Source organism: Podarcis erhardii (genome assembly GCF_964252035.2).
Source record: "Podarcis erhardii genome assembly, chromosome: 3".
In the NCBI taxonomy this organism is placed as follows: Eukaryota; Metazoa; Chordata; class Lepidosauria; order Squamata; family Lacertidae; genus Podarcis; species Podarcis erhardii.
Window position 1 is genome coordinate 123,410,480 of NC_138507.1, and position 22,862 is coordinate 123,433,341.

A 22,862-nucleotide genomic window follows, 5' to 3' on the forward strand; every position below is an offset into this window, starting at 1 on the left:
TCTTATGAATGTTATGCTCACTTTCTGTTTCTTAGAACTCAGAGATCTGTTACCTTTAAGCTAGGAATGCGAATGCATCAGTATTAAAACTGCCGCCTGCATCTATATCTGCACCATAAATTACACAACATATTTTAGCCTGCACACTACCTTTTCCTTGCAATAAACCAATCACTCGTCCATTAGCTCTTGGTGTGCAAGTTTCTTTTTATTAGAAATCAGGGTTGCAGCAACAGGCACACATTCAGGCAATGTGCGTTAACTCTGCGCCAAAGATCCCATTTCTCACAGAAGGGAATGCTGAGCCTCTCATGCGGACTGCACACATGTGAAGGTTCAGACAGACACACTTAACATCCTCTAGAGTCGTTCTTGAGGTCAGACAGAGCGCTGATCTGTAGACACGATGGAGGTATTAGGGGAAGCCCTAGACCAGACTGTTCCCAACCTGACACCCACCCCAAACAAAATTCCAGCTAGTGGGGCTGTGTGACTACAGCCATAATCCAAAACATCAAGAGGGCACCATGTTGGGGAAGGCTGGCCTGGGGGGAGGTTGGCGCTTCTTCCTCTAAGGTCGCTGATGGGGCAGCAGCAGCACGTGGTTGGTCCTGACCCCATGGCAACGTGAAAGGCGTTTTTTGGGAGCTTGGAGTCAGGTCTTGTGGTAGGAACTTCGAGCCTCTGGAGGGGACGAGGGCAGTCCTGACACTGTTGGAGCAACTGGGAACTAAACCCCCACAATCTGAGGCTCCCCAGTCTGGTCTTAAAAAGCAGCTGCTTCTCCGCTTTGGAAAACTTCAGAGAGGAACTGTGATGCCCCCGCGTGAGAAATTTCAAGGAATGCAACTTGCAACCTTCCCCACTGAGGCGAACCAAACAGCTGTGAGCCCTGCTAGTCGGAGGGACACCCTCTGCAATCCCCAAGCTTTGCAAACGAGACGCCAAGGACGAGAAGTAGAGAGAAAAAGCCAAAAAGCGGGTGGGGGCAGGGAAAAGACACAGGGAGACAGACAGATTGCCTAACTGCAGAAAGAAAGCATACTGAGAATCACGTTGCCAGCCTTAAAAAAAAAAAAAGAGTGAAAAAGGAGCAGTTAAAGTTTGCTATGGAGGGAACGGTCAAAGGAGAGCTTTTCCTGAGCTGCTGCTACTAGGGCAACAGGCAGAAGAGAAGCAAGTAAGGAGTCCCTCACAAGGCAAGTGCTGGTAGCCGAGGGTGGAGAGGTCCAATTCTGCCGCCAGAGCCCTGGGATGATCCCACAGCCGGCCTCGCTCAGGGCACCAGTGGGCTGCACAGAGATCACACAGAAGTCCAGTTTTACTTGATCAGGGGCAGTGAGCTTTGTGGGGTCTGGAATGGAAGTCCCATCCCATCCCCCTGGTTACATGACTGCTCAAATGAGTGATGCTCTCGGGATCCAGGCAAGCATTTTACAGCACGGGCGATGCAGCTGTGTGGAGCAGATTCCTACAGCGTTTAAAGAGAGAACCAGACTCTTGACACAGGTGCACTCGACCAAAGGGAGGAGGGGACCACAAACCCATCACTTAAGGAAAAAATACCCTAAACCCAAACACTGTGAAATGAAGACTCAGGTCACAGACTCCGATTCTAAGGTCACGGTCTGCTCCCCAGGAGGCTTCCGGCATGAAAAGCCACAGCCGACAGCACCTCCCCAAGTTCCCCTGGAAAGGTGCACGCCTCCTCGCGGCTCTGGAACTGGAAGGTGGCAGCCACAGAGCGTCTGTCCAGGAAGGGGAGGCGCCCACCTCCTCCCAGACGCCGGCCAGAATGATGAAACGGGCACAGAGACTCCCAAGTTCGCTTGCTTATTTTTGGCACCGACAGCGAAGAGCTCAGGTCCGTCTTCATCGTCCAAGAGGAGGGTGCCTTGGTTTACATAAAGTCATCTGAGTCGTTGCCATCCTGCGGGAGGGGAGGACAGAAAAAGGGCTTTCTAGAGGATGTTTTAAGGGTGGGCAGGCGAGCTTTGCAGGGATTGGGCAACCCTCAGGCTGGATCCCAGAATTAATTCTCCCTCACTGGGTCCACATCTACCTGATCATCACCGAAAGACAAATGCCATCAAAAGCCTTCTCCCCTGTTGCATGAATTTGTCTAATACTCTTTTGGAGTCATCCAAATTGGTGGCCATCCTGTGGGAGGGAGTTCCACAGCTAAACAATGCCAACCAGCTGGGGGCAGGCAGCTTCACAGGATTAAGTCTTTACTGCCTCCTCATTCTAGTCACATAACTCTAACCCTTACAGGCAAATGAGTTTGGAGTTCACTTTCTGGCTGGGAAGCCTCTTCTGCCTCCTGCGCACAGCCCAGAGGCTAAATTCTTGCTGGGCCCATCCAGCTTTTTAAGTCTAGAGACAAAAGCAACTTCATAAACGCAAGACTCCTTTCAACATTTTTTCAAAAGGGAGGCATGGGGAAGCCACCAGGCAATCTATTGCACTTTCTCTCATTCCTGTATTCTTTATGCTCCACTCTCAAGCTAAGATTGGCTTAGAGTTATAATAATAATAATAATTACACTAATAATTTTATTATTATTACCCTTCCCAACGGGCTCGGTAGCCCCAGCCACTCTGGGCAGTTTCCAACAAATATAAAAGTCTAACAAAACATCAAACATTAAAAAACTTCCCCTAAAAAGGGGTACCATCAGATGTCTTCTAAAAGTTGTACAGTGGTACCTTGGTTTTAGAACAGCTTAGTTTACGAACAAGTTGGAAACAGTATGTTGAAAACCAGGAAGTAGGCATTTCTGTTTGAAAACTTTGCCTCGGAATTAAAATGTGTTCCACTTCCTGTTGAGTCCGTTCCATTTCTAAATTGAGTTCTCCTACAATGCTTTCATTTGATGGATCAGCGGTCTCATTAGATAGTAAAATTAATGTTAAATTGCTGTTTTAGGGGTTGTTTTTAAAAGTCTGGAATGGATTAATCCATTTTGCATTACTTTCTATGGGAAAGCACGCCTCGGTTTTAGACCGCTTTGGTTTTAGAACAGACTTCTGGAACGGATTAAGTTTGGGAATCAAGGTACCACTGTACAAGTTATTTATCTCCTTGATATCTGATGGAAGGGCGTTCCGTAAGGTGGGTGCTTCTACCGAGAAGGCCCAGTTATGAACAGTGAGAAAGGACCCCAAAGGAGAGAAACAAAAGGTAAAGTTAAAAGAGCCCTGGACAGTTAAGTCCAGTCCAAGGTGACTATGGGGTTGTGGCGCTCATCTCACTTTCAGGCTGAGGGAGCCGGCGTTTGTCCACAGACAGCTTTCTGTGTCATGGGGCCAGGACTAAACCACTTCTGGCATAACGGGACACCATGACAGAAACCAGAGCGGATGGAAACACTTTACCATCCCACCACAGTGGTACCTATTTATCTGCTTGCACTGGCGTGCTTTTTAACTGTTAGGTTGGCAGGAGCAGGGACCGAGGAATGGGAGCTCACCCCGGCGCAAGGATTCGATCTGCCGACCTTTCAATCGGCAAGCCCAAGAGGCTCAGTGGTTTAACCCACAGCGCCACCTGCATCCCACCAGAGAAACAGAGGAGTGGTGAGAGTTCCCCTCTTTTCACAGGGCTCTTGCTGCCCAGCTTGACCAAGAGGTACTGAAGAGGCAGTGGCAGTGCCCTTGCATAAGGGTGCAGACTTTCCCCAGCTGAAGTTTACTAGCTCTGAGGAAGCCTGCAAGGGGAAAGCATGAACTGTAGAACTATCAAGCTGGAAGGGCACTCAAAGGCCATCCTGTCCAACCCAGCTTGCTCTCTCTACCCAGGGATTTTGCTCAGCAAAGGCTAACGTCAGCGGTGGAACTGGAAGGAGCTTGCCACCACGCCCACCCAGCCTGCTGCTCACTAGGGCAACAGGCTCCTCACGAGACACACCTGGACATACCTGGTTGGAGGACATGTTCTCCGCTTTCATTAAGGAAGAGTAACTCCTGCAAAAGGAAAGGCAACAGTTCATTCAGACATTGCTCAGCCAGAGATAACCTGGCTGGCAAAAAAGCACGGCCCTCTAATGCAGGGGTGGGGATCTGGCTGGCAGCACCGTGACTAGCCAGGATGGCTCTGCTCCACTTCCAAAGGGCTTGGAGGCAGCGATGCTTCTGAGTGCCAGTCTCTGGCAGCCACAGGAGCAGAAAAAGCTCTTGTGCTTGGGTCCTGCTTGGGGGAATCTGGTCGGCCGCTGGGAGAACAGGATGTTGGGCCAGATGAGCCACTGGCCTGATCCACCAGGCTCTCCTTATGCTCTTATGAGCCACCTGCCTATCACCTGAAATCAGGTAACCCAAGTTCAAAAGGAAAGCAGCAGAAGGGCACTCACAAATCTATGCCTTCTTCCTCTCAAGCTACGAAGCCCACAAACAAGGATCCCATACGAAAGCAGGTGACGCCCGAGGGGCTTACTTTAAGCATCAGTCAACAGACTGGCGCTTACAGCAAGGATGACTTGCCGAGGAACAACCATGTTTTCAAGGCTCCTGATTTCTCCTTTGCAGACACGTTTTTACTTGCCCCACACATGTTGTGGACACGGTTTGGGGGGAAACGGAGCCAAATTATTATCCCTCCTGGGCCTAACTTGGCCCCCAGGCTGCAGCATCCCCACTGTTGCTCTAATAGTTCCTTCAAGAGCTTGCAAGATCAGAAAAGCTGGAAGCCAAAAGAATTCCATTTCCCACAACTGGCAGTCAACCCCCCACCTGCAAAGGTCCAGGGACCCCCAGATCAGCACCCCATGAGGTTCAAAGGGCTGCTGCAACCAACTTTTTAAATAATAATAATAATAATAATAATAATAATAATAATAATTTTTATTTATATCCCGCCCTCCCCAACCGAAGCCGGGATCAGAGTTTCACACATAGAGAACCACACACCCTTGGTCATCTCTGGATCTTGGCCGAAGTCAAACCCAGGCAGCCCAAACACCAGTTTCCTGACAAATCCACGGAAGAAGAGCCCAGGAGGCAGTGAACTGCAACCAAAGCCTAGCAAGGAGGCAGGGTTCATGGGCGAATACCAGCATGCTTGAAAGCACCCTAGTGGGGTGCTCACATGCTTATGCCCCTGGACAGCACGAACAAGGAAGGGGTGGTAAGAGACACACTGGCCAAGGAACCAACCACTGTCACAGGGGTGGGGGTGGGGTTGTGCCCCCCCCCCAAAAAAAAACCCTGCCAGAAAGTTGCTTGCCTACGTCTGCAGCAAGGCCAAGAGCCATCGCTCCCGCTGCTCGGAGAGCCTCTCGGCTCAACACATTGCTGGCCCATAGAGTCAGCGGAGGCAGGTCCTAAATCGTGGCATAATATCATGGTTATTTAAAAGTTATGTGTGAATTCACCTAGAAAGGAAAGGCAAATCTGTGCCCAGCACTGGGCTGTGTTGCTCAGGAAAGCAGGCCGGCTGCCTTGGTTTTCTGCTTTTTTCTACACCCCCCCGTTCAACTGGGACGGGCCCAACTTGACTTCCCAAAGGGGGTCATTGCCTCGCTCACCTGAGCTCTTCCATCTCTTTCTTCTTCTTCACCTCCTCCTTCTCTTTCCGCTTCATCTCCTGGATCTGGGCTTTCTTCTCGTTTCTCTCCTCCCGGTCGCGGGATTCCTTCTCGGCAGCCAGATCCGGGAACCGCTCCACTTTCGTCTTCTCCAGCCGGTTCAGGATCTCGTTCACCCTCTTCTCCACCGTGACAATCTTCACCTGGGGACAGAAAAAAACGGTGATCAGCATTCGCGTAGACCTGCACCCACCTTCCCAAAATCGCTGGAGGCCAAAGCTGTGATTCCTGCACTGCAGAGGGTTGGACCTGACGACCCTTTGGGTCCCTTCCAAATCTTACAATTCCATGTTTCTGGGAAAGGCTGGCAAAAGGAAGGCAGGCAAGGAAGAAACCATCACAGTTGGGGGCACCCTGGACAGCACAAACGGCAACTGAGTTACAGTCAAACTGGAAGGCACAGCATCCCCGACAAACCTCATCTTTCCCACCCCCACGAAGTCAACACAGGAGGAAAAGCCCAGGGCCCTGCTCTCCTGAGCATCTGTAAGGAGGGAACGAGGCCAGATTCAGCTGTGGCTCCTGACAAGACCAAGCGGAAGGTTGCCATTGTCACCCTTCCACTTCTAATTATTCAGAACTGAGGTTGTTTTGAACAGCTGTCAGACACCACTCTGCCCTTCCATCATGTCGCTAGTTCAAAACATTAAGTCAGCAACTTCCTGCCTTCATTTGGTTAAAAATACATTTTTTAAAAAATTAATCCCATGCTACAGGGCCTCCAGTATCTGATTCGATGTCATTGATGTCATTGGAAAGGTTTCTTTTTTCCAGGCTCAAGAGATTACATCACTCGCCCAGAGTAACACAGGAAGTCTGCGCAACAGCCAAAGCACACCCCCAGGAGGCCAGGCTGGCTGGCTCACCGCATCCATCCCCTCTTGGAGGCCATCGCCACTTCCCACCTCCCCTTGCTATCCCTCAATCCTGGCCACATCGCCAGGGCTTCAAGCCCGAGCGCCCCTGTGGGGAAGCTCACACACTGGAGAGGAGAGGGATGAAACACATCAACAAGTCACAGGCCCATGTAAGTGTTGAGGTCAAAAAAATGCACCCCTGAAATGTTCAGCTGGCTGGAGTAGCTCAGGACCTGGAAGGAGGAGGAGAACAAAATGGGGTTTCTCATTCCCAATTATAGGCCACTGACTGTGTTTTACAGGTTCACCTCTGGCTGATGGCTTTCCTTTGAATTCCAGGCTGAACTTTTCACACACAAAAAGTGGGGAGGGAAGTGATGTGCTTTTAGGTTCCAGGTTTGCAAGGAAAATGCTGAACATGGGAGAAGCATGAACTTTGCAAGGTGCCTTGTAAACAAGTCAAGGCCCATTTGACCCAGCCTGGGAACTCTGGACAGAGTCTCCTCCCAACGGGTTTTGAAGGAGGAGTAGACTAATTCATGGAGGAGAGGGCTATCAACGGTTGCTAGCCATGATGGCCATGCTTTGCCTTCACAGTTGGAGGCTGCTGGAAATCTCAGCAGGGAAGAGTTGCTCTTGTGCTTGAATCCTGCTTGCAGGCTTCCCAATGGGGGCGTCTGAGAACAGGATGCTGGACTAGATGGGCCACCAGGCTCTTCATATTTTCCCAACCTCATTTTCTAAGGTCTTTTTTATTTTTTTATTTTTTGGGGGGGGGGGTGAACCAAAAGAGTCTTGAGGCATCTTAAGGCCCAACACACAAGCACATTCCAGGGTGATGACAAGAAGAATGCAAAGCACCCAGCTCAATCCCTGTCGTCATCTCCAAGAGCCCTGCACACCCCCCTCTGAAAATGAACAGGTGGTGGTAAGCAGTGGGGACTCAGCCCCTCCCAACTAAAGGTGATGCAGGTGGGGCTTCACCGGCCTGCCCAGCAAACATGGATCTTGACCTCACCTATGCGCATCTCTGTAAAGGTAAAGGGATCCCTGACCATTAGGTCCAGTCGTGACCGACTCTGGGGTTATGTTTTTGGTAATTTGTTATGCTTAAATTCTTAATAAAGTTCAGTTGTGTTTGCAATAAATTACAATCTTCATTGTTAACTTGGGGAAAAAATTAACTGTGGATAGAGGCAGGCGCACACAACACACACGCACACACGCACACACACACAGAGAGAGAGAGAGAGAGAGAGAGAGAGAGAGAGGAGAGTGGCATACAGCCTCTGTCCGCTTCAAACCTTACTTAATCTTTGTGGCTTCTCACATGAAATCATAAACGGTTGCTGCATAACACACAGCTGGCAGAGCGAACGCAGTTCCCCCCTGCAAACCAGCCCCCCACCAGCAATCCACACACTGCACAGACTGTAACCTCAGTGGGTGAGGAGCCAAAGGGTGCCGTGATGCCTGAAGAATGGCAGCAGGAACTCCCACCCACTCCTTCCTCACTTTACCCATGCGGCAAACCTCCCGCTGTTTCCCTGGTGGGCTGGTGCTCTGGAACCAAGAGGTGGGCATCTGAGAAGATGGGAGCGGGGGCAAGACACTTACGTCCTTCTGGTTGTGAAACCCGATCTGCCCCACGTCCATTTCTGCCGTCTTCTTTAAGTTGGCCCAGGAAGTGTACACAATGTTGACGTTATTCGTTTTGCAACCTGGAAGAACAAAGGGGGCCGTTTTGTTTGTTCACCAAGCTGATTCTTCTCTCCTGCACACCCCCTTTCAACCCTAATTCCTAACAACTCTTCACATGACTTGGTAAGCCAGCATGGTGTATGGTGGTTAGCGTTGGACTAGGTCCTGGGAGAGATCAGGGTTCGAATCCCCACTTGGTCATGGGGCTCACTGGGTGACCTTAGGGGTCAGTCCCTGTCTCTCATCAGCCTAACCTACTTTACAGGGTTGTCGTGGGAATTAAATTGAGGAACGTGGGAGAGCCACATGCACCACCCTGAGCTCCTAGGAGGAAAACGGCGCGACAGAAATGAAATAAATATAAAATAAAGAATAAGAGTCCTTTAGGTTGGCAACAAGGCAATGTCAGCAGCTGTACCCCAAGAGACTGGGCACCTCTACAGAAATGATATCCATCAGAGAGATGGTTGTTGACTGGGCTGGCAAAGGAGGAAAGGGAGGACGTCTTAAGCAGTTCCTGCGATGCCTGCCCCTTGCGAGGCAACGGGTGGGAGAAGCCACACCATCAGAGCAGCGTCCGCTGGCTCCAGCTGCCCCCAAAGGCCTCATTCTCCACCCATGATTCCTCTCTGAATCCTTGCTGGTTTCTCCAGGCCAGGGCATGCTGGAGAACAGCAACGCCTTACCTTGAATGCTGTTGGCTTTCACCAGGTGGGCGCAATCTATCAAAACCTCCTTTGGGATGTCCTCCATCGTCTGCCCCTGAAAGGAAGCAAGGTAGGAAGTGAGCAGCTCGTGCGGAGGAAGAGGAAAAAGGCATGCTGGGAAGGAAGCGGATTCTGAAGGCAGAGCCGGGGGGTCCCTGCGACCAAACTGCAAGCGCAGGGCCACTGTAATTAGTCTGTTACAGCAAAGATAACAACCAAATTAGTCAGAGTAGACCCATCGAAATCCAGAGATTCCAACGGGTCTGCTCTCAGTAGAACTTAGTCGGATGCAACCTGAATAGTTTTGCAGCACTTTAAAGACTGAGAAAATCACGGAATAAAAGTTTGCAGAGTAGATACATCCGACACAAAATCATACACCACAATCAGTGGATTTACTGTATTTTTCCATGTATAAGACTATATCCCCCCCCAAAAAAATTTAAGTTTAAAATTGGGGGTTGTTTTATACACGGAATGTTGCAATTAATTATTTCTTAATTTTGGGCTTCAAAAATAGGAGTCGTCTTATACATGGGGGTATCTTATACATGGAAAAATACGGTAGCTTTCAGAGGCTACCAGGTGTTGAAGAAAGCCAGTCTCAGGGGCTTGTTCTTTATGCAGAATATTTTATAGGCTTTGTAATAAAATGGCCTTGATCAACTCCGACAAGACCTGCAGAGTGCTGCAAGCATATGTCAGAGGACCTCTTTTAAACATGATAGTTTTCAGCAGCTGGTGCATTACCTTGGGGGAGGCTGACAGGCCCTGAGAGGAGGGGGTGATGGCTGCAGCCCCCAAAGTGGACAAGGGGCCCTCCCTCCCCACCACTTGGCTGAGTAAGAACCACCACAGAGGGCAAGAAGCAGAGCAATGCTGTTTACCTTGTGCAGCCGGAGGTAGACATGGGCAGAGGAGAGCTTGTCCACATGGAACCTGCATGCAATACAGCACAGATCTGAGTGAGGAGATGATTCAACCCAAAAGAAATGTTGCCCTACGTACCGCTGCAAGAGGCTGGCTGCCACCTGGCCATCAGCATCTTAAAGCATGCATACTTGACAGTGGGGGAAGGAATTTTTATGGCTTATCACACTCACATCTCTGCAAAAGTATGCAATAGCCTGAAGAGGAAATTGAAAGGCTGAAGGAAACAGCTGCTAAAACAGCGCCAGTTCCCTCTGAGCCTAGTGCTCCCTCTAGCGATTCCAAGGCCAACAATGCGAGATGAATGAGACTAGGCCTTCTTCACACTGCACACACGGAGGAAGAGAGGGCTCTCGGTGGCTCAGCTCTGCCTCTGCAGTCAGATCTGCAAAGATTCTGAATAGCAACTGCTGGAAACCACAGGAGCGGAGAGGGCTCTTATGCTTGAATCCTGCTTGGGGGTTTCTCACTGGGGCATCTCATAGGCCACTGTGAGAACAGGATGCTGGGCTGGACGGGCTCCTGGCCTGATCCAGCAAGCCCTGCTTAGGTTCTTATGTGGAGCCAGTGTGGTGTAGTGGTTAAGAGCGGTGTTACTCGTAATCTGGGGAACCAGGTTCGCGTCTCCGCTCCTCCACCTGCAGCTGCTGGGTGACCTTGGGCCAGTCCCACTTCTCTGAAGTCTCTCAGCCCCACTCACCTCACAGAGTGTTTGTTGTGGGGAGGAAGGGAAAGGAGAATGTGAGCCGCTTTGAGACTCCTGAAGGGGAGTGAAAGGCGGGATATCAAATCCAAACTCTTCTTTAGAACTGGATAAGGAACCTGATGATGTTGTCCGACTCCCAAGTCCTACCAGCCCTGGCCAGGATGTCCGACAGGAACATGGGAGCTGCCTTATAGAGAGTCAGGCCATTGGTCTACCCAGCTCAGTACTGTCTGCATTGACTGGAAGTTCTCCGGGGCTTCAGGAAGGGGACCTTCCCAGCCCTACCTTGGAGGTGCCGCTAGGGACTGAAACGGGGACCTTCTCCAGCATTGTCCAAAGGGTGCAGTGTTGCCCTGCTTTACAAAAACCGCTGTAGCCATTTCCCCCTCCAAGGAATAGAGCCAGTCTATGACTCATCTCAATCTGAAGCTTGCATTTACGCTATCTTCCAATGGCTAAGAATTATCAACAAACCTGGGTAGTCTGCCTTATTGCTCAACGAGACGTGGAGGGGAAGAATTGATTGCTTGGGCCCTTAAAACATTCCAGACACATCAGACACCTTCAAACAGTCACGTCCTGTCACAAGAGATCAGAGCCCTGCGGGATTTGACATCTTTCTGCAGGGCCTGCATTGTTCCGCCAGGCCTTTGGCCAGGGCTCAGCCTGACTCCCCTTCTCTTTTTGTATAAGAACTAGTATGAACCAGTATTCTCACAGGCCCATATAAGAATAGCGTAAACACTTGGGCCTGATGAACATTTACTGTTCCCAACCTTAATGCTGCAAAAAGCCATCTAATTATATTTTAATTTGATCCTGACTTGTTTTTAGGAGGTAATTTAATTATTGTTTGATTTTATACCCATGTTATATATTTGATGTTAGCCGCCCTGAGCCCAGTCTCGGCCGGGGAGGGCGGGATACAAATAGAAGGTTTTTTTAATCACCGTATTTTTCGCTCTATAAGATGCACCAGACCATAAGACGCACCTAGTTTTTGGAAGAGGAAAACAAGAAAAAAAATATTCTGAATCCCAGAAGCCAGGAAAGCCAGCGAGATCGCAGAGCAGCAATCCCACTGGCTCTCCTGGCTTATGGGATAGCCACTCGCAGCCTCTCCCAGGAAAGGGGAGCCTTCATCCCCTGCCCAGGAGAGGCTGCGTGCGGCTAAGAGTCCCCGAAGAGCCGCGCTCCCTTTAAAGAGTGTGCGGAGTGTGTGTGTGTGCCTCTTGGGGACTTTTCCCGCCTGCCTCCCGCCTGCATTCGCTCCGTAAGACGTACACACATTTCCGGAGGGGTAAAGTGTGTCTTATGGAGCGAAAAATACGGTATTATTATTACTGAAGGATGAAGCTGACTAGTCCACCCGTCTGACTCGTCCACAAGCCGCTCTCCACTGTGGCTCAAAGAGGCAGCATCTACAAGAGGAAGGTTATGAGGGAACATGCAGCAGCCCCTAGTTTCTGTTTCATACTCTGCCCTCACCTGCTCTCTGGTCAACTACTATCATTGCTTACATTATTCACTGTAGCCATTGCTTTAACTACTCATTTAATTCTTCATATTTTAAATAAACCAAAATAAAAAGCACAGCAACCTTTTGGGGTTAATGCTGGGAAGAGAGAAAGAGAATATGAATTAAATGCTTTGAGGGGTGGTTTATGCTGCATAATATACAAAATGGCTTGTGTAAAATCTGTTGGTGGATCTACTGAAGTGGAAAAAGATTATCATGTTAACTCCTTTGGATCCTCTCTGCCTTTGGGTGTAACCTAGGCACCACTTTCTGGGCCAAGGCAGAAGTGCTTTTGTCTGCCAGGAACCTGATCATTCAACATCCAGCCCTTTACAACATTTCTTTGTGGCTTCTCATGAGATCATAAATTTACAACTTTTCTGTACTGCCTTTGTCAAAACAGATCCCAGGGGACCGTAGAGTTATATATTAGTTAAAGTCTAACAGAATAAAACACCAGCATTAGCAAATGTAATAAGAGACGGCAGATAAAAATTACAAAGCTAACAAGGGATTACAGAAATAAAATTGCCAAAAAGATAGCAAAGTAGACATGGAAATGCCTGGAGCCAGCTGGACTCAGATGAAAGGGGAAATATAAGGAAGGAGACTCCAGTAGTACAAAACACTTGGCAGGACAACAAACATCGCAACTGGATGTTGGGAAATTATCACCGGAACCTTTTTGGGAAGGGGGGGGACAGAACAAGACAATCTTGAATCACTGAATGCCGCTGCATTAATATATATATATATTAAGAACTCACGCCTGTTTTGTGGGAAACTATCCAATCAAGGTTCTGGCCCCTGATATACTGGGGGAGGGGGCATGACAAGCACAGGGGGGTTTTCTTTGCATTTAAAGTAAAATTTAAAACTAGGATCCCACCTCCAGTCTTATACAATGCAGAGAAAGAAGGGCTCTAAAATGTGGTTTTGCTGTCAGCTTTACTAAGGAGCGCGATTCATTTCACAGACTAATGACCATGACAAGTACAAAAGAAGAGGATCTGCTGGATCAGGCCAATGACCTATCTAGTCCAGCCTCCTCTTCTCCCAGTGGTTGACCAGACGCCCCAATGGTAAACCCGCAAGCGGGATCCGAACACAAGGGGACCATCACTGTCCCCTCCTGTGGATTCCAGCAACTGGTGTCTGAAGCATTGCTGGCCCTGACTGTGGGGGCAGAGCAGAGCCCTCCTGGCTAATAGTCACTGATAGCCTTATGCAGGGGTCAGCAAACTTTTTCAGCAGGGGGCCGGTCCACTGTCCCTCAGACCTTGTGTGGGGCCGGACTATATTTTGAAGGGGGGGGGGAAGCTGCAAGAGCACCATGAGCCCCGGTGGTGAGCAGCAGGGGCTGGCGGCGGAGGGATGATGAGCAGCACGCGAAAGGGCTTGCATAGCTGTCAACCTTCCCCTTTTTGGCGGGAAATTCTCTTATTCCAGTGCTGTTTCCTGCTGCTTCCCGCTGCTATCCTGGATTGTTAGATATCCCGTAGACAGGTGAGGCTGCTGATCCCTTATCTTCGAGGCTGCTGATCCCTTATCTTCAAATCTGAAAGTTGACAGCTATGCTCTGGAGAGGGTCTGCTTAAAATGGCGGCCACTCGAGCGCTGCTGCTGCTGCTGCTGCTGCTGGCACCAACAAAGCCCAGTCCCCTTCCTCCTTTAGGCAGGGCAGGGAGAAGCCAGGAGGAGGGAGGGAGGAGACGCTGACGCCACTGCCGTGTGAGTGAGAGAGAGGGAAAGAACGCGTGTGCTGGCAATCCACGTGGCGATTCCCGGACCATACACGAGCCAGATACAGAAGGCAATTGGGCCTGATCCGGCCCGCGGGCTTTAGTTTGCCGACCCATGGCCTTATGCTCCATGAATGTGTCTAATCCTTTTTAAGCCACCCAAATTGGTGGCCATCACTGCCTCATGCAGGAGCAACATCCATAGTCCATCTCTGTGCTGCACAAAGAAGGACTTTATCTTTTCTGGAAGCTCCAACATTCATTTTGATTTGATGTCAACGAGTTCTAACGCTATGAGAAAAAAAATTCTCTACACTATGCACAATTATTTAAATTTTATGTCACCTCTTGCTTGCCTTTTCTCTAAACTAAGAAGTCCCAAACACTTTAACCTTTCCTCACGGGGGAGGCTGCGCTTTTCTGAACCTTTTCAAACTCTACGATAACTGTCACTGCCAAACTACATTTGCCATTACCACCCATTCGCTCAGTTTGGAGGGGTCCTTTCGGAGCTCTTCTTAATCTGCTTCTGTTTTAGCCACCCTGAACAATTTCAGCAAACTCAGCCACCCCACTGCTCACCCCTAAGTCTGGACCATTTAAGAACAAGTTAAAAAGCCAAGGTCCCAATACAGGAGACGGCACTTTCTACACCCCTCCACTTGGAAAACCGTCCATTATTTTTTTTAAATAATATTTATTAAAGATTTTCAAATATAACAAAAAAGAAAAACATCCAAATTTAAGGCCTTATTTTCAATGTCATCTTTCCAGGACTTCCCCTCCCCTCCCCCTCTTGTATTCCAATTCTTTCAAATAGATTCAGCAAATTCTTACCCCAAGTTTTAAAGTTATTATCATTAACCCAATTTAAAAAATATTTTCCCATCCCCTAAAATCGACCTGTTCCCTTCCACGAGTTCCCCTCTTTAGTATACAATACAGATTAACATAAAAAAAAAATAGAAAAAAGAATAAAATGTAATTTAACACCCTTTGGATTCCAAATTTCCCTCCCCCCTTTCCCGGTTGCGTTCCCAATGTCCGTCAATGTCTACTGCCGTCCTGGAGCTCCCACATCTAAGCCATAGTCCTTCACCAGTCCGCTTTGCCGTCTTTTTAATAGTCTTTGCCGTCTTTTGGTCATCTTTGATTTCGAATGTCCAATCTTGGAAGGGGTCTATCTTCCAACTTTGTCCAGTTCTTGTTATTCTTGTGGTTCTTGTTGTTCTCTCTTCTCCTCTTTTTTTTTTCTGCTCTCCTGCACAAATGTTCTAATTCCAAAAATCTTGTAATTCCTCTACAGAGGCTTTGTTATTCAGGAACAAAACATTACGTCAAGTCCCTTCCATTCTTCAATAGATAAATCTATTGTCTCCTTTAGTGTGTAGACCTCTGTAGACAAAATAGTGTTCCATTTCTGCAGTTTCCCAGGAGATAAAAAGTCCGATTCAAATTCCATGCCAACAATACTTGTAATGACCCACAGCTCCTCTAGAGGGATTATAATAACTCAGTTTCCTTCCCGATCACACCCACCAGTCAAAGTAACTTATTATTCCTTGTTTTAAACAGTTTATATCCAATTTATAACAAATGTAACCAGCAAAGTCCTCATAACAAAGTTCTCTTTTTGTTCTTCAGTTTTGGCAGCTCCTTTGACAGCTGTCAAAACCTCTATTTCTCCTCTCCCGGCGCTCTCACGGATAGCTCCCGGGATTTTTCGGGGGGGGGTTGTATTTTAATTCACATTCCACTTTTCTCCTCCAGCCCAGCTTATAATTTTCCATCGCGAAATTAATAACTTTATCAAAAAAAAAAGGTTGCACTCGATCTTAGTTGTCAGGTCCTTTGCTTTAGCTCCTCTACAACAGGGGGGAGGCTGACTTCCTTTTTGCACCTCCCCCGCTCGCTCCGAATTTAAGAAAAAATTTGTTCCCCTTTTTAATCCAAGTTCCAATTACTCACGGGTTATTCTTTTGAGTCCAGATTTTCAATGGAAGAAGTCAGCGCTCTCCGCCAAATGGCATGCGGCTTCACTCGGCAGGAGAAGCGGAGGACTCACAGCACCACCCCCCCCCCCGTCACCCGCTCCGTAGCCTTTAAAAAGGCTCCTTCGCGTGGTCGGGGGGGGGCGCAAACGGTGCCCGCCGAGTCACCATGCCCATGGGTTTCAGCGCCCATGGTTTTTGAGGGTCCCCACGTCGCTGGCGCGGTAGAACCCAGCCCCTGCCGAGCAGGCTCCCTCCGGAACTCGGAGGGAGTCCGCCATTCGGCGATGGCGCCGACCCGGAAGTCTCGGAAAACCGTCCATTTATTCCTCCTCTCTGCTTCTTGCTACTTAACCAGTTCCTTATCCACATCCTCTCTTATTTCATGTCTGCTAATCTTACTCAGACGTCCTTGCTACCTTATTGAAACCCTTGCATAAAGGGAGGCTCAGATCAGTACTTACCAAACATCTTCCGGCCAGCCATGTTTTATTAGGTCTTCATCTGCAAGGAAAAAGCCAAGCCAAGCAGTGAGCAGAAATAATTCCCTCTCAGTCCTCCCTGAGAGTCAGGTTACAACTGGACCTTTGGGACAGGGATTATCACTTGAGTCCATTGGGTCACAAACCAAACTGTGAAACAGGAAGATCTCTCTAGAAACAATGGAATTCAGTACTAAACTTTCAAGACAGGAACCATTATTTCAGTTTGAACTATGCTGCAAATTTTGAGTGCTGAAGTTCCTAACTGGATCTGAGCAGATGTGTACCACTGCTGAACGATTAATGCAACACTAGCAGTTCAAAAAAGTGATGCAGACACACACACATTTCCCTTGGTTGTCTCTGCAAGGGAAATGCTTTGTGCACACATTAAGTATCGTGAGACAATAGAGGTCTAACCTTTTATACTTTGGCTTCATCTGGTTAGACGTGCACAGGATCGTGCTGCTAAATGTTTCTTCAGTTTAAAAACACAAACAGATTTCAAGAAATATATTGGGAGAATAGCTCAGAAATAATCCGGAAGTAGCTGTTTTATTTCAATAAAGGTGCTCTAAATAAACAACCACCACTGTACAGCAAATATAAGTAAGTAGGGAGAGGCCCTGTGTAATTAATATTACTAAATATATTTATGTCTGTGAAAATGACCTCATATTTCAGTGCATAAATTTAAACCCTTAACAAAAAGGGACGGATGATTGCTACTTAATCGTATGAAAGACTTCTTAGATTAGCACAATTTGGGACAATTGACTGGTAAAGAGGACATAAATTCAGAGGAGATTTCAAACGTTATTTTAAAGGGACAAAGCTCAAACAACAGAACAATTCTGTAAAACATTTTCCTTAGGATTAAAAATAATGTTGGTATCTGAAAAGTCATGGGTGACCATCAAAGAGTAATTTTAACAGTTGCATGTGCAAAAATAATCAACTAGCTGATGTATTTCAAGGAACTGCTCATTACTTTCTTGAACTCCTACCAAAAAAAATTGCTTCCACAATTTCAATATTATAAGATTGGAAAGTCTGTGACAATGTAAGTAGAAACAGTTTTCCCTTTCTTTTGAAAGTCAGGCAACTTTCGGGCTACAAACTAATCAGAAAAAAAGAATCTATGCAATGACTTGCTTTTGAGAAAGTATTTCAAAGCTGTTGCTTCTTGACAAAAATTGGATACAGATACACACCATTTAGCTAAATGCCAGTTTATACATCAGAATTGCCTAACTGGCCTCCTTGGATTCCAATTTTAAGATAAAATCCCCCACCCAATCTCAGTGGGGCTGAGATCACGGATCAAGCACTTGCTCACGGTCCTATGTTAGGAAGTTCACTAAAAGCAAGAAAATCCCCTTTTAAAAAAATGCTAATTTACATCAGCATTTGGCTCAAACGAGAAACGTTTTACACAGAAATAACATGTTTATGCCATCAGCCTTTTGCTGAAATGTGGTCTGAGGCACCCAAGAATTGACTCTATCAGTTCCATCCCCGATAGCAGGTCCAGAAGCCATCCAGGATCTCCATGCACACTGCCCAGGTTTGCACCCTTAGGAGGTCACCTTGATGCTGCTAAGGCAGCAGTTTGACTTCACCTCTGGAGGCACACTATTGTCTCTCGAGACAGACAAACACCAACAATGTCTGCATGCTTGCACAACAAGATTTTGGGTTTCCCTCCCTTCCAGCGCTTGCAGAGCAGATTTTGGGGACACGCAGGTGGCTGCAAGCCAGCGAAAATGTGGAACCAGTCAAATTCCCACCCACTGGCTCCTCTAAAGGTTGTTGCGATGTTAAGGGCAGACTTTTTTTTTTGCATGTTTTTATATTAAATCAGTGTTGATACAGTTGCCTTTTACTTCAGCATCTCTAAAGGTAGTTATGTTTCCCATGAATTTTACTCCTGGAAACTGTTTTGTATCAAGCTATTATAAAGTGTTGGGGATTTAATCCTAAAATGGTTTTTGTTTTCTAAAACAATGCTGGGCAGGGGAACCCCCACTGATCAGGATAAAGGCTTGTTTTCTGCCATACCAAAGAGCCAATGAGTTCTGACTGAATAATAATAATAATAATAATAATAATAATAATAATAATTTTTTATTTATACCCCGCCCTCCCCAGCCAAGGCCGGGCTCAGAGCAGCTTACAAACAATAATAAAAACAAGAAGAATGATTACAACTTAAAAACAAAAATAAAATACAACATTAAAATAATGGAACATTAAAATATTAAAATGTAGCCTCGTCACAGGAGGAGAAGGAAAAGAAAAGAAAAAAGAGAGAGAGAGAGAGAGGGAGGGAGGGAATCAAATTGGCTCCAAGCCAAAGGCCAGGCGGAACAACTCTGTCTTACAGGCCCTGCGGAAAGAAATCAGATCTTGCAGGGCCCTGGTCTCATGAGGCAGAGCGTTCCACCAGGCCGGGGCCAGAGTTGAAAAGGCCCTGGCTCTGGTTGAAGCCAATCTAACTTCCTTAGGGCCCGGGACCACTAGGGTGTTGCTATTTATAGAAGATGCACAACTTATCAGAAGGTCTGTTTTAAAATAAAAATGGGGTCAAACACAAAATACATAAAATCGATTCCATCTTGACAGGCATATCCAGAGTGTTGTACTTACTTTCGTATTTATCTTTTCCCATGTAAATTGTGTAAGCAGCGCCAGGAACAACTGAGAGGATGGAAAAGGGAAAACAAAATGAGCCAGAGTTTCGGATCAAACCCCACACAGACACACAGTGTGTCCGCCCCCCCCCCCCAACTTATTTGCATCCCACCCACAACAAAATCTGTTGTATAAGATGATACGGTTCTGCTCTAGCTCAGAGGTTCGGAAGCTCTGTTCCAGGCCAGGACAAGTTCTCCCAGTAGTTCTTTCAGGTGGCCCAGATGTGAAAATGCCAAGAGGTGACCCCTCTTTAGTCTCACAGCTTTGGCAAGGATAAAGAGGGAGGAAACCCCCAATAATTCTAACAACCTACTGCACAGGACTGTTGTGAGGATGGAATGGAAGAGTGGGGGATAACTAGGTATGCCACCTGTAATGGTTCTAGGGGTTGCTCGTGCGTAAGTCGTCGCCACACCTGGCTGGGTTACCTGGGTGAACCCTTTTTGTCCGGACAGCCACTCATCCGCGGCTGCCTCAATCGCTGGCAGAATCCGTCAGTGGCCGTTTCTTGAACTTCTTCCAGCAAAGAAGCTCTTTGACACCTAGTCTCCGCCTACTCTCCCTGCGTGGAAGTCTTCTGCGCAGGGAGGGTGTGGGCAGCAGAGGACCCGTGCTCTCCCCACTGGTATCCGGCGAGGAGTCATGGAGCCCCCTCGCCGATTCCCCCATCTGCCCCCCTTCTCCACTGGTGCTACGCTGATTCTCTTCCCCAGAAGATGGGCTGCCTCTCCCCATCCCGGGACGCTCTCCGGAATCCCTCTGGAGCCCTCTCCCTCCCTCTGGCTCCGATGGCAGTTCCCTGACACCACCCTTGATTTTTTTGTCTTTGGAAGATTTTTTTTAAAAAAGAAGTCTTCAATGTTGTGGCCCCTGAGGGGGCTGTAGTTGAAGCATTCGGGGAAGTGGATCAGGATTCTGATGTCCATATCAGCTCCAAAAGACTTTGAATCGGCAATGAGCTATGGACAGGATACTTTGTCAGCGCTTCCTCTGCCCTGAAGTATGTTTCCCAATGAAAGCAGCCAAAGGAAAAACTCCACAGCTAAGGTTGCCTGAAATCTACGAAACATTCTCCTTCAAAATCTTTTTTTAAACAAATCCAGGTAGATATGATGCCTGGACAAGCTGCATTTTGAACCCTCCATGGGATGCATAGAGTCTTTAAACGTATATTCTGGTTCTCAGGATTGAGGATGAATCCTGACAAAACAGAAGTACTGTTTGGAGGGGAGGGGCAGGCGGGGGGGGGGGCTCCCTGGTCCTGAATGGGGTAACTGTGCCCCTGAAGGACCAGGTGCGCAGCCTGGGAGTCATTCTGGACTCACAGTTGTCCCTGGAGGCGCAGGTCAATTCTGTGTCCAGGGCTGCTGTCTCCCATCTCCATCTGGTATGCAGGATGAGACTCTCCCTGCCCACAGCCTGTCTCGCCAGAGTGGCGCATGCTCTGGTTTTCTCCCTCTTGGACAACTGCAATGCGCAATACAAGGGGCTCCCTTTGAAGGTGACCCAGAAACTGCAGCTAATCCAGAATGTGGCAGCAAGACTGGTGACTGGGAGCGGCCGCCAAGACCACATAACACCGGTCCTGAAAGACCTACACTGGCTCCCAGTACGTTTCTGAGCACAATTCAAAGTGTTGGTGCTGACCCTGAAAGCCCTAAACAGCCTCGGTCCAGTATACCTGAAGGAGCGTCTCCACGCCAGACACCGGGGTCCAGCTCCGAGGGCCTTCTGGCAGTTCCCTCCCTGCGAGAAGCAAAGCTAAAGGGAACAAGGCAGAGGGCCTTCTCGGTGGTGATGCCTGCCCTGCGGAATGCCCTCCCATCAGATGTCAAGGAACTAAGCAACTATCTGACTTTTAGAAGACATCTGAAGGCAGTCCTCTTTAGGGAAGCTTTTAATGTTTGATGAATTATTGTATTTTAATATTTTAATGGAAACCGCCCAGGGTGGCTGGGGAAACCCAGCCAGATGGGCGGGGTATAAATAATAAATTATTTGAAACAAAATAAATAAATAAATAAATAAATTCCTTAGAGACCAACTAAGTTAGTTATTGGTATGAGCTTTTGTGTGCATGCACACTTCTTCAGATGCCAATAATAGATCATTATTATTATTATTATTATTATTATTATTATTACTGTGGTACCTCTGGTTGCAAAAGGGATCCATTCCAGAGGCCCGTTCGCAACATGAAAAGAGCGCAACCTGCAGCGGCGCATCTGCACGCACGCAATTTGCTGCTTCTGCGCATGACGTCGTTTTGGGCGTATGCGCATGCGCCAGCGGCGAAACCCGGAAGTAACCCTTTCCGGTACTTCTGGGTCACTGCGGGATGTAACCTGAAAGAACGTAACATGAAGCGGACATAACATGAGGTATGACTGTATTATTACAGTGGTACCTCGGGTTAAGTTCCGGAGGTCTGTTCTTAACCTGAAACTGTTCTTAACCTGAAGCACCACTTTAGCTAATGGGGCTTCCCACTGCTGCTGTGCTGCTGCTGCGCGATTTCTGTTCTCATCCTGAAGCAAAGTTCTTAACCCAAGGTACTATTTCTGGGTTAGCGGAGTCTGTAACCTGCAGCGTATGTAACCTGAAGTGTATGTAACCCGAGGTAGCACTGTATTATCATTCTCCCCCCCCCCCAGTATACTGCTTTTTGTATTTTGAAAAACAAGAAATAAAGAAATTGAAGTGTGTGTGTGTAGAACTATGTGCGCGGCCCTTCAGCTCCCCTGAGGTAAAGGGAGAGGTGCAGATGCGATGAAGCAACAGCAGCAACAGCCCCGAACTACCTCGTGGGGTTGTTGTGAGGATGAAACGGTGTGCTTCTTCCAAGTATTGCACTTGGGCAAAAAAAATGAGAGGCACAAATACAAGATGGGTGACACCTGGCTTGAGAGCAGTACATGTGAAAAGGATCTAGGAGTCTTGGTTGACCACAAACTTGACATGAGCCAACAGTGTGACGCGGCAGCTAAAAAAGCCAATGCAATTCTGGGCTGCATCAATAGGAGTATAGCATCTAGATCAAGGGAAGTAATAGTGCCACTGTATTCTGCTCTGGTCAGACCTCACCTTGAGTACTGTGTCCAGTTCTGGGCACCACAGTTCAAGAAGGACACTGACAAACTGGAACGTGTCCAGAGGAGGGCAACCAAAATGGTCAAAGGCCTGGAAACGATGCCTTATGAGGAACGGCTAAGGGAGCTGGGCATGTTTAGCCTGGAGAAGAGGAGGTTAAGGGGTGATATGATAGCCATGTTCAAATATATAAAAGGATGTCACATAGAGGAGGGAGAAAGGTTGTTTTCTGCTGCTCCAGAGAAGCGGACACGGAGCAATGGTTCCAAACTACAAGAAAAGAGATTCCACCTAAACATTAGGAGGAACTTCCTGACAGTAAGAGCTGTTTGACAGTGGAATTTGCTGCCAAGGAGTGTGGTGGAGTCTCCTTCTTTGGAGGTCTTTAAGCAGAGGCTTGACAACCATATGTCAGGAGTGCTCTGATGGTGTTTCCTGCTTGGCAGGGGGTTGGACTCGATGGCCCTTGTGGTCTCTTCCAACTCTAGGATTCTAGGATTCTTGGGGGGGGTCCCCCCTCCCTGCTCCCCCCCCCTTCAGCTCCTCTGAGGAAAAGCGGGGGATGCCAATGAAATAATAATAAATAGATACAGGGCCAATAAACGGAGACGAGGAACCCCCCCCCCCCAAAAAAAACCAAACAAGGCCCTATGGAGAGCGGGAGGGGCGCGGTGGGCGTGGCCTGCGCCTCCCCCCTCAACCCAACCCCCCCCGCGCCGCCTACCGTTGGACGTGAAGTAGAACACCATGGCAACGGGCCGCCGGACGGGTCTCCTTCGCGTCCGCACCGGGTGGGGGGGGGGCAGGAAGGAAGCGGGGCGAGAGCAGCGTCCAGCGACTTCCGGCGGCGGCGGC

At 48.2% G+C, this 22,862-nt stretch overlaps 1 protein-coding gene across 2 annotated transcripts; it reads right to left on the reverse strand.

The window, feature by feature from the left end:
* Nucleotides 1-187: 187 nt before the first annotated feature.
* On the reverse strand, nt 188-22,862 carry CCDC25 (coiled-coil domain containing 25). Of its 2 annotated transcripts, none has more exons than XM_081855038.1 (9): nt 22,732-22,862; nt 18,870-18,920; nt 16,203-16,242; nt 9,738-9,789; nt 8,830-8,905; nt 8,060-8,163; nt 5,526-5,728; nt 3,921-3,966; nt 188-1,930 (listed from the first exon to the last, which is right to left on the reverse strand). In XM_081855038.1, the coding sequence occupies exons 1-9, from the start codon at nt 22,754-22,756 to the stop codon at nt 1,901-1,903; spliced, it is 627 nt and encodes a 208-aa protein (XP_081711164.1). In that variant the 5' UTR covers nt 22,757-22,862; the 3' UTR covers nt 188-1,900. The 2 variants fall into 2 exon arrangements, with proteins under 2 accessions (XP_081711164.1, XP_081711163.1); XM_081855037.1 differs by lacking the exon at nt 188-1,930 and adding an exon at nt 2,254-2,323 and having other exon boundaries at nt 3,871-3,966.